The sequence below is a fragment of the Lupinus angustifolius genome, unplaced genomic scaffold (genome assembly GCF_001865875.1).
Source record: "Lupinus angustifolius cultivar Tanjil unplaced genomic scaffold, LupAngTanjil_v1.0 Scaffold_466, whole genome shotgun sequence".
NCBI classification, from domain to species: domain Eukaryota; kingdom Viridiplantae; phylum Streptophyta; class Magnoliopsida; order Fabales; family Fabaceae; genus Lupinus; species Lupinus angustifolius.
In genome coordinates, this window is record NW_017727854.1 from 82,019 (window position 1) to 93,992 (window position 11,974).

Below are 11,974 nucleotides of genomic sequence, written 5' to 3' on the forward strand. Positions count from 1 at the left end.
GACTCTTGGTCATGTATTCAACAATATTGTAGCAACAATAGCTCTTGATTATTTGCATCTTGTATTTAGGTTGACACTTCCTTATGCCTCTTTAATTCATCCTTGACTTATTAAAAAATATTTAAGAATTTTTTAGGTGGGTATGATGGTAAACTATTGAGTTTACACTAGTTTATTGAAATTCAATTGATTTATTCAAATTAAATTCTACATGTGTTTACTCAATTCTATCATCTAAATTTATATATGAGTTGACACTAGAATTTAACAACCATCATGTATGTGCTCACCAACCTAGACATTAGTTAATTTGTGGGAGAAATTAATTAGTCACAGTAGACACTACACGCTAATGCATTTGTCTCCACTTTTAATCCACTTATGCCTCTTCATACAAATTAACAATAGTTGATTATATGAAGAAAATACATTGGAAATGTATATAGCTGATCAGCTTGTGGTGTGGGCTAGCTGATCAACAATTTTCTGATTGTTTATCAAGTTTTATTTTGAGGAGGGAGGGGGCATCAATAGTCTTCCTTCCTCATCTCCAATCGACATATACATATATATATATATATATATATAAAATATATATATATATATATATATATAGATAGAGGCACTTTCCATTTCCTTAGCGTGAGATAAAGAGAAATATATGGAGGGTGTATACATCCTCAAGTTTACAACCCGAATCACATCTGCATTCTATTTTTTCTATGTTAATTAGTGTGTTCTCACATTCAAATGAGATTAGTTTTGTTAATTAACAACCTTTATCTATATCTAGGACTATACTTCATGAAATATTCTCAGGTTATTATATTCATAAACAAGATCCTCACATCGGGAATTGGATCCCAATCCACACAATTCTCAAATATTAATCGATCAATTCCTTACCAACTTGAATAAAAACTGATGTTCTTGTAGTTCTCCTGGACAATTAAGTACACATAAAACAGAAAAAAACGTAATACTGCTATGCTGTACCAACACAATGACACATATATTGATGATAATGATGATTTAAGCATACATTATTATGTTGTTTAAATGTAAGATAGTAGCATATTATATAATAGAGTAAGGAAAACAAGCTGCATATAATTAAATTATGTAGATACTAGCTAGCCAGCTACTTGAAATTAAATTAGCACAGATGAATGTCATTCACTCTCTATAAATACGTATGTGCAGTTCTGAATAGAAATATATATATATATATATGATGACGGTAGGCCGTTAATTAATGAAGGAATTACTTGAAGAACAAGTTGTTGTAGTCGCGGTTGGGCTGATCGGGGAATGGATTCCATTCCCAAACTGATGATCGGTGGTCAGAGAAAGTGGTTGGAAGTGAATTTGGCGGTGGTTGCATCAGCAAAGTAGAGAAATGATTGTTATTGTAGTACTGCTGCTGTTGTTGATAAGTTAGTAGCCTATTCAGGTCATCAATGGTTGCTACTGCATTATTGTTGTTGGAAGAAGAAGAGGAAGAAGGGAAGAATGTTGGGACTAAAGAGGAGGATAATGGCTTAGAGTGCTGTTGTTGTTGCTGTTGCTGCTGCTGCATCATCATATTCATCATCAACCCTTGTTCCTCCTGATCTGCCTGGTGGTGGTAAGAATTATGCTTGGACAGCCCAAGTGCAGTAGACACATCATGATGATGATGATGATGATGATCCAAACCAGTGCTAGTAGTAATGCTTCTGCTGCCAATACCATCCGTTTCAATAATTGGCTTTGTTGGTTGTCCCACAAATATTGGTGATCCCATATTCTGATGGTGAATCATTTCAGCATTAATATTATCGTGCTTCATATTATTAGTATTATTGTGATGATCTGATCTTGATGATGATGAAGATGGCCTAGTTGGGAGACCACGAGGGAGTGAGTGATGGTCTTCTACTCCTGCTCTCTTGTACACTCGGCAAAGCGATATCTCAGCCTGCAAATATATAATTATAAACTCCATCCATGGATATATCAAGTCATTTATTTTTTGTGAAAACATAAGTTCAAATTAATTTAATGCATGAGAAGAGGATTTATTGTAGTCACGGGGAATTTAAAAATTCATGCATGTAATGTTGCAGTCATAAATAGTATTGTGTGTGTGTGTGGAGATGAGAGATTAAAGGAAGAAGAAATTAAGCGATGAATGAATTAATTGCAAACGGTGTTGGTTGGTTTTGATTTATTTCCTGACAAGTCTTATATTCTCTTCCTTCAATTCTATCATGTACTACTGTGTATGTATTACTATTAATTAACTAATTGATGATCCACTCAGCTATGAAGCTAGCAAGCTTCGATCTTGACTTTGAGGATTGGCTGCAAGTTTCACGCCCCTAGCTAGCTAGTTAGCTAGTAGTACGTTGGTGTATATCTGTAGGGCTTTATATGCTTTAGAAGTGAAGAATCTTGGACAACAATTATATAAAAAAATGAATTAATATGAAGATGGATAATATTAAAACTAGGGTTGAATTTGAAATGATAGAATAATTGAAGATATGGTATGGTATGGGTACCTTTTGATAACGTTGAGTATCATGATGAGGCAAGCGGTACTCATTCATAATCCAACTGGTTCGGATGCCTTTAGGAGCTTTCCCAGAATAGAAAACTAGGGTTTTCTTCAACCCTATTGATCTAAAATTATCAGTTCGGATCATCCTATCAGCTCCGGTTGCTTTCCAATACCCAGATGTTGTTACACGGTTTGGTCTATCTCCGTTCCTGTACTTCCTATCCCTTGGCACATAAAAGTACCACTCCTTCTCTCCAATTGCTGCCATCGCTGCACACAATAAGTACACAGTACACATGTGCTTATGGGGTTATATATATGTTGAATGAAGAAGAAGGGTATATAGAAAGAATTTCTTGAAGAAAAGGGAAGGTAACTGATTAATTAATTGATACAAAAGTGAAATAGAGAGAGAGAGAGAGAGAGAGAGAGAGAGTGTGTGTGTGTACCAGGAAGCTCCCAAGGGTCATAGCGATAAAGATCAAGGAAAGTAATAAGCTCAACATTAAAGCGCTTGCCCTCCACCTTACGGCGAAGGTAGAACTCAACTAACTCTTCTTCAGTTGGGTGGAACCTAAACCCTGGCATCACCATGTCATGTTCATGATCATCATCATCACCATCATTGTTATTATCTTGTTGCTGTTGCTGATTTCTTGTATTGTTCTCAACGTCGTTATTAATTGTGACCCCTTCATCCTGACTATGGCTATTGCTCAGACTCATGGTGGGTGATACTGATGATGAGTTACCAGCTTCAATTGCCATACATATAACAACACTCACAAATAATTAACTAGTTTATTAATCATACACACTGCGGGGCTTTGCTTTGCTTTTCTTTGCTTTGCTTTGGCCTATCCTCTTTATACTCAAATCACATGGAGTACTATTTGTACCAATTTGGTAGTCTTGTCACTTGTTTTAGGCAAAGATAAGAGTTTCATGGTCAAAATATACACCATCAACACACTCAAGTATTATTTTATTTTATTTATTACCAAAGTATTTATTTATTATTAAATGTTTGTCTTTGTCATTTTGTAGAAAAATGTTTAAAAAGGAGAAGGTAGGTTAATTAATTAGTTTGACGAAAAGAGAAGAGAGAAGAAAGGTTAGTTAATAGAAAGATCTACATAGCTTTCAGGCCCTACACGAGAAGAGGGGTATGCGCTAAGGAGTATTAAGATCAGAAAATGACATTTCAAGATCAGGACAGGGTGGCCACTGCCCCATAGCGGTGCCTCTTGGACCTTTCTCCCACCATCTATACATTTTTATTTTTAATATATTTATTTATAAAACTAAACCTTACATTAGTATATATTTACTTACATACATATTATATTCTACATTCACCCGTAAAAAAGTTATTGTAACACCAACCCATATCTCACCTAAAACACTTGCATCCCCATTCATTCCAAATAAATTATAATAAAAAAGAGAACACTCGTGTGCTCCTTTTTCTCCCCCTCCCACTCTTCTCTGTCTCATTCCCATGCATATATCATCCTACTTTAACTAAAACCAAATTTTTCATACAATATTTAAGTTTTCATTGCCCGATGAAGTCTTCAACCTAAAACTATAAAATATATACCTCGCATACAGCCATGCACGAAATGAACGAATCATGACTTTTCTTATGGTCAAGACAGTTTTACGTTTTGTATATATGGAAAAAAATTCAATTTGTTAGGTTTGATATTGCTTAATTATATATTAATTTTTTGTCTCATACATTCGCAGTTCACATGCAAATTACTTGAAGAACAAGTTGTTGTAGTCGCGGTTGGGCTGATCGGGGAATGGATTCCATTCCCAAACTGATGATCGGTGGTCAGAGAAAGTGGTTGGAAGTGAATTTGGCGGTGGTTGCATCAGCAAAGTAGAGAAATGATTGTTATTGTAGTACTGCTGCTGTTGTTGATAAGTTAGTAGCCTATTCAGGTCATCAATGGTTGCTACTGCATTATTGTTGTTGGAAGAAGAAGAGGAAGAAGGGAAGAATGTTGGGACTAAAGAGGAGGATAATGGCTTAGAGTGCTGTTGTTGTTGCTGTTGCTGCTGCTGCATCATCATATTCATCATCAACCCTTGTTCCTCCTGATCTGCCTGGTGGTGGTAAGAATTATGCTTGGACAGCCCAAGTGCAGTAGACACATCATGATGATGATGATGATGATGATCCAAACCAGTGCTAGTAGTAATGCTTCTGCTGCCAATACCATCCGTTTCAATAATTGGCTTTGTTGGTTGTCCCACAAATATTGGTGATCCCATATTCTGATGGTGAATCATTTCAGCATTAATATTATCGTGCTTCATATTATTAGTATTATTGTGATGATCTGATCTTGATGATGATGAAGATGGCCTAGTTGGGAGACCACGAGGGAGTGAGTGATGGTCTTCTACTCCTGCTCTCTTGTACACTCGGCAAAGCGATATCTCAGCCTGCAAATATATAATTATAAACTCCATCCATGGATATATCAAGTCATTTATTTTTTGTGAAAACATAAGTTCAAATTAATTTAATGCATGAGAAGAGGATTTATTGTAGTCACGGGGAATTTAAAAATTCATGCATGTAATGTTGCAGTCATAAATAGTATTGTGTGTGTGTGTGGAGATGAGAGATTAAAGGAAGAAGAAATTAAGCGATGAATGAATTAATTGCAAACGGTGTTGGTTGGTTTTGATTTATTTCCTGACAAGTCTTATATTCTCTTCCTTCAATTCTATCATGTACTACTGTGTATGTATTACTATTAATTAACTAATTGATGATCCACTCAGCTATGAAGCTAGCAAGCTTCGATCTTGACTTTGAGGATTGGCTGCAAGTTTCACGCCCCTAGCTAGCTAGTTAGCTAGTAGTACGTTGGTGTATATCTGTAGGGCTTTATATGCTTTAGAAGTGAAGAATCTTGGACAACAATTATATAAAAAAATGAATTAATATGAAGATGGATAATATTAAAACTAGGGTTGAATTTGAAATGATAGAATAATTGAAGATATGGTATGGTATGGGTACCTTTTGATAACGTTGAGTATCATGATGAGGCAAGCGGTACTCATTCATAATCCAACTGGTTCGGATGCCTTTAGGAGCTTTCCCAGAATAGAAAACTAGGGTTTTCTTCAACCCTATTGATCTAAAATTATCAGTTCGGATCATCCTATCAGCTCCGGTTGCTTTCCAATACCCAGATGTTGTTACACGGTTTGGTCTATCTCCGTTCCTGTACTTCCTATCCCTTGGCACATAAAAGTACCACTCCTTCTCTCCAATTGCTGCCATCGCTGCACACAATAAGTACACAGTACACATGTGCTTATGGGGTTATATATATGTTGAATGAAGAAGAAGGGTATATAGAAAGAATTTCTTGAAGAAAAGGGAAGGTAACTGATTAATTAATTGATACAAAAGTGAAATAGAGAGAGAGAGAGAGAGAGAGAGAGAGAGTGTGTGTGTGTACCAGGAAGCTCCCAAGGGTCATAGCGATAAAGATCAAGGAAAGTAATAAGCTCAACATTAAAGCGCTTGCCCTCCACCTTACGGCGAAGGTAGAACTCAACTAACTCTTCTTCAGTTGGGTGGAACCTAAACCCTGGCATCACCATGTCATGTTCATGATCATCATCATCACCATCATTGTTATTATCTTGTTGCTGTTGCTGATTTCTTGTATTGTTCTCAACGTCGTTATTAATTGTGACCCCTTCATCCTGACTATGGCTATTGCTCAGACTCATGGTGGGTGATACTGATGATGAGTTACCAGCTTCAATTGCCATACATATAACAACACTCACAAATAATTAACTAGTTTATTAATCATACACACTGCGGGGCTTTGCTTTGCTTTTCTTTGCTTTGCTTTGGCCTATCCTCTTTATACTCAAATCACATGGAGTACTATTTGTACCAATTTGGTAGTCTTGTCACTTGTTTTAGGCAAAGATAAGAGTTTCATGGTCAAAATATACACCATCAACACACTCAAGTATTATTTTATTTTATTTATTACCAAAGTATTTATTTATTATTAAATGTTTGTCTTTGTCATTTTGTAGAAAAATGTTTAAAAAGGAGAAGGTAGGTTAATTAATTAGTTTGACGAAAAGAGAAGAGAGAAGAAAGGTTAGTTAATAGAAAGATCTACATAGCTTTCAGGCCCTACACGAGAAGAGGGGTATGCGCTAAGGAGTATTAAGATCAGAAAATGACATTTCAAGATCAGGACAGGGTGGCCACTGCCCCATAGCGGTGCCTCTTGGACCTTTCTCCCACCATCTATACATTTTTATTTTTAATATATTTATTTATAAAACTAAACCTTACATTAGTATATATTTACTTACATACATATTATATTCTACATTCACCCGTAAAAAAGTTATTGTAACACCAACCCATATCTCACCTAAAACACTTGCATCCCCATTCATTCCAAATAAATTATAATAAAAAAGAGAACACTCGTGTGCTCCTTTTTCTCCCCCTCCCACTCTTCTCTGTCTCATTCCCATGCATATATCATCCTACTTTAACTAAAACCAAATTTTTCATACAATATTTAAGTTTTCATTGCCCGATGAAGTCTTCAACCTAAAACTATAAAATATATACCTCGCATACAGCCATGCACGAAATGAACGAATCATGACTTTTCTTATGGTCAAGACAGTTTTACGTTTTGTATATATGGAAAAAAATTCAATTTGTTAGGTTTGATATTGCTTAATTATATATTAATTTTTTGTCTCATACATTCGCAGTTCACATGCACCACAAGAATCTTGTAAGTTTTATCAATCATAAGAAACTATCACAAAAGTTTTGCATTGATATCATCTTAATTAATTAATCTCGGGTGTATAGATAATCCGTTAAAAGAACGAGAAGATATGGTATTGTGGAAAACATATAGATTTCTCGCTTTAGTGCAATAGACTTTGGTTTTATATTGATAGTTTATTGTAATTTTCTTATGACTTTTTTAAGTGTTGAGGGGTTATACTCTCTTAATATACATTGTTTGCCTATAATTTTATTCCTTCTATCGTAACATTTTCGAACATCTCTTATACTTACCCATGTGACACTCGATGCATGATATTTTGAAATTCACTTATTTTTTACAATTCCAAAAGTTATTAAGAGATTAGTTGCCTTTAAAAAAATGGTAGTTGTTCTGGAGAGTGTAACCACCTTCGACCCATGCCTTATAAATATGGGTAGCATTCCTTAGGTAATATATCTACCCTAGTATACATATTTACTCCCTCTTTGAGTATTCTCTAACTTCAGTGTGATGCTGTCTAACTTAAATTACCACATTCCACTATATTTTTAACATAAGGTACCTAAAATGTTGGTTCAGTAGGTAAGAGATTGGCTCATAACCCTTAAGATTGGGTTCAAATCTCACGTTAATAATTAACACTTATATAAGTATCACATAATCACCAAAGTTTCTTCTAACTAGAGGAAAATAATGTATCCAGATGTAATATGGAAATTGGTAGAGAGGTGAGTAGGGTAGCAAGCAAAGAGGCAAAATTGGTGGCATTTGAGGAATGGGTTAGTTGATCCTATAGATGAATGTTTATAAAAGTATATTAATTAGTATATACTAGTATTTCTTAGGAGTCTTACATTAGATACCTTAACAAACTCAATATAGTCCTTCTGTTATAAACTCTTACATATAATTAATTATACTTATATTATGAAACTCTCACATATAATTAATTAGTTTTTTTTTTGCTTAAATTCTCCTCGTATATTTAAGTGTATTTTCATTCACTATAAATTCAATCATTTATATCTGTGGCCAAGTCAAGAGAAACCCGTGACTCCTCCCTTCTCTCCTGCTCATGACAACAACATCTCACTTTGTTATTATTATCATCATCCTTTTCACTAAGAATAATTACATTGACTTTTTTACAGTTTAATTTAATCATATTTCATTTTTCACATTTTACATTAACTTTTATTGTCTATAAATAATTTACATATATTTTAATATATTAAGTTATTCCTATCGCTAACCTGGTTGAAGCATGAAACCGAAAATCATTCTAGTTTAAGAATTACATTAACAACTTTTGTCGGGTTGATTTTTCAATATTGTTATTATACTTTTATACTTTATTACATTTATTTTAAAATGTAATATGTTAGTTAAAGATTTATGCATAGTTATTATATCAATCACAAATATATTTTTAAGAGTCAATAATAATAAAATATGAATAGTGGATGAATACAAGGTAATACATTTTTTTTCTTTATTTTAGACCTTTTTTCCTTATTTATTATTGAGTTTATACTATTTGTAAATGGCAATTTTGACATTTATTTTCTAATAAATAAAACGATTTATATTTGTCACCTGCTTTTGATTTTCATGTTATAGGAAACATCGGAAAAATCAAACGGGACAACACTTGTCTGAAATGGTTTTGTAAAAGAGAAAACATGAGAGTTTGATTAGATAAAAAAATAAAAGATGTTAAAATAGTCCACCTAAGGTTTCTTTTCTTTTAATGTGATGGATGTAAAAGCCAAAGCGTGTCGTATTAGAATGACAAATACATGCATTGATCATCCATTCAAGAATCCAAGAGAAACAAGAAATTGAAAATGAAAGAAAGTTTGCAAGTGGAAGCTATATCACAAATGAATGTGGATACTACCGACTAATTTAGGTCAACACCTTTGTCTTTTTTCTTCTTGACTTGTTCATTAATTATAATGTGTGGGAGGCTGCTCAGCTCACATATACATACAAAAAATCTAGAGATAGATTTTTTGATCACATTCTGTTGAATGAAAAGGAGATAGATACTTAGTTTAGAAAGCTAGTTTTTTCTATATTACCAACCGTATCTTCTTACATTTTGAGTAAAAAAACTAATCATTTTCGAGGTTCGTAACTGTCTCTCCCGATAAGTGTAACCCACAGGAATTCAAATATTGAACTTTTGATCATTATAAGAATCTAACGAAGTGTTACATCACCATACCAATATCTTGGGGACAAAATATAGAGTTTAACAACACTCAAGAGTGTAGTAGTAGAAGAAGCTGGAAAACCTATTAAATTAAGTCACTGATCAAGATAAGATATAATGAATACTATTCCAACTAAGACCATTTTTGGTGATCATGATCATAGTTATCAATACGTGACGCAAGCCAGGCTATAAATTTCACCTAATTTTTAATAAAATAATTGTACATACCAATCAGTCCAATTGATTTGTGATCAGGATCTACAGTAATTAACTTAGTAAATAAGTTTAACTTGTTTATTTAAATTAATGAAACTTAAAATTTGAAATTTACTTGTTTAAAAATTAAGGCGTAAATTTGTCTGATAAAGCTAGTTTAAAACCTGACTATTTTTTCTTTATCAAATTTCTCCACAAACTATTTTTATGTTTATTAACATTATGTATTGAAAACGTACATTTATACTAAAATGTGAAATAAAAGATAGAATTGGAATATAATTTTATATTCATATATCATGATACATTAAATTTATAGAGTTTGGGTTAAACGAGCTTGATGCAGCTTTTAGGAAGCCAGACATGAATAGTTTACAAAGAGCTTAACTCATTTATTAATTAAGCGTTATATTAATATTTGTGGATGCGCCCTATCATTTTCAATATGGACCGACCATTTATAATATCAACCTCCTTCTAATTAGATATTTATACCACTAGTAGTATAAGTAGTCTTTGAAGCGTCTCTAGTAACAATAGTATTACTGTTTTGTTGTTATAGGTAGAAGATCAAAGAAGTGAATGTAAATATGTAATCACCTTACATATAGATGATCAAAATTACAAGTCAAAATAAGATTCGTTAAACTAAACCATGTATTTACACCAACAATCAGTTTGCATTGGTAAAACAAAAAGCTTATTAAATTAGTAAGCATTAATATCTAGTAAATATGAATAAAGAGTGACGTGATAATCTGCTAAAATATCTAGTAGTAAATTAAAGGATGTTATTATGAGATGGAGGATGATGATGATGATGAGTCATAGTAATAATGATACAAATATTCCCTTTTTGGTATTTTGTTTTATCTGTATGGAATGAGAGCACCAACCGATGGCTCAAACTCATTAGGTGGCCATACAAAACAAGGGCGGACCCATCTGGGTAGGCTAGTTAATAAATGGTTTGCACAAACTCCTCAAGAAGCTCGTGGTTTGGACCATTTTGGCGGTTCATTTTGCATGGACATGTGACTTATCATCACTCACCAACGTAGACAGAGGAAGGTGTGCCATATATGAATTGGAACACATCTTTTTTATCCCAAAGTTTTTACCACTTCCCTGCCTTATATGTTTTCCATTCGTCAGAAAATATTTTAGTTATGTAGTAGTACGAACTTTGAGATAAATATTATATCATTATCATCATTTATTTGAATTTTTTAAAGATTTGATAATTAAATATTAATAATAGATGATGTAATGATATTATATAAAAATTCATACACTATTAATGTCCATTGTGTTAAAAAAATTCACTTTGATTTAGTTTATTTATTTTTGTCTCACTTTCATTCCTAAATTGTTTGGTTGTCATCATTAGTCTCAATGTTGGAATATTCAATTTGATAGATTAAAATAATATTCTTATGAAAATTAAAAATAGAATCTTTCATTTAAAAGTGACATTTATGATCATAAGAAGTATTATATTCCATTTTCAATAGAAATTTGTGTTTTTAATTGCTAAAAAGAATCTCATTTATCATGATCAATGATATTCTTTTACCTTAGGAAATAATTTATTTCAAGGTGTGTATCACTATTATGAATTGAACATTTGACTTTTGTATGTCTAGAAATTAATTAGACAAATATTTTGTTGATATACATTATTTATATAATGCCTTAAATAAGAAACAAGTAGCAAGAAAGTGGATTAAAAGTTTATAAAAAAGAAGTGATTTAATTGTAATGTATGGTAATATTATAAGCCCAATGGCTTTGAAGCATGGAAAGAGCAATCTGAATATGTTATCTGAAGCCATGTCGAGGTGAAGTGAGTGAATGAGTGAATGAGTAAGAGAGTGACATTTTATTTATGAAATTCACGGACACGCACTGAGAGTCAGAGACCTGTCAGATAGACACAAAAACCAAAACTAGTGTAGTACGCAATGCCACACCCAACAAATGTCAATATGAATGAATGAGCCAGAGCCAATACTATGTTTTTTTGTAGTAACGTGAACAAGTTCCAAACAATTAACTGCATTTTTTGATATGAAAGAAATGGAGAATTGGGTTGTGATGAGAAATTCGTAGTTGAAAATAGTTAATGAATTTGGGTCCATATGACCATATGACCATATGATATGAGTG

At 32.9% G+C, this 11,974-nt stretch overlaps 2 protein-coding genes across 2 annotated transcripts; both read right to left on the reverse strand.

The window, feature by feature from the left end:
• Positions 1–1,023: 1,023 nt before the first annotated feature.
• LOC109341472 (NAC domain-containing protein 35-like) lies at positions 1,024–3,517 on the reverse strand. The gene is made up of 3 exons (XM_019579394.1): positions 2,995–3,517; positions 2,547–2,815; positions 1,024–1,960 (listed from the first exon to the last, which is right to left on the reverse strand). Exons 1-3 carry the CDS (start codon positions 3,311–3,313, stop codon positions 1,265–1,267), a joined length of 1,284 nt encoding a protein of 427 aa, XP_019434939.1. The 5' UTR covers positions 3,314–3,517; the 3' UTR covers positions 1,024–1,264.
• LOC109341473 (NAC domain-containing protein 35-like) lies at positions 1,024–6,562 on the reverse strand. Its single transcript, XM_019579395.1, has 4 exons — positions 6,040–6,562; positions 5,592–5,860; positions 4,314–5,005; positions 1,024–1,268 (listed from the first exon to the last, which is right to left on the reverse strand). The coding sequence occupies exons 1-4, from the start codon at positions 6,356–6,358 to the stop codon at positions 1,265–1,267; spliced, it is 1,284 nt and encodes a 427-aa protein (XP_019434940.1). The 5' UTR covers positions 6,359–6,562; the 3' UTR covers positions 1,024–1,264.
• Positions 6,563–11,974: the final 5,412 nt, after the last annotated feature.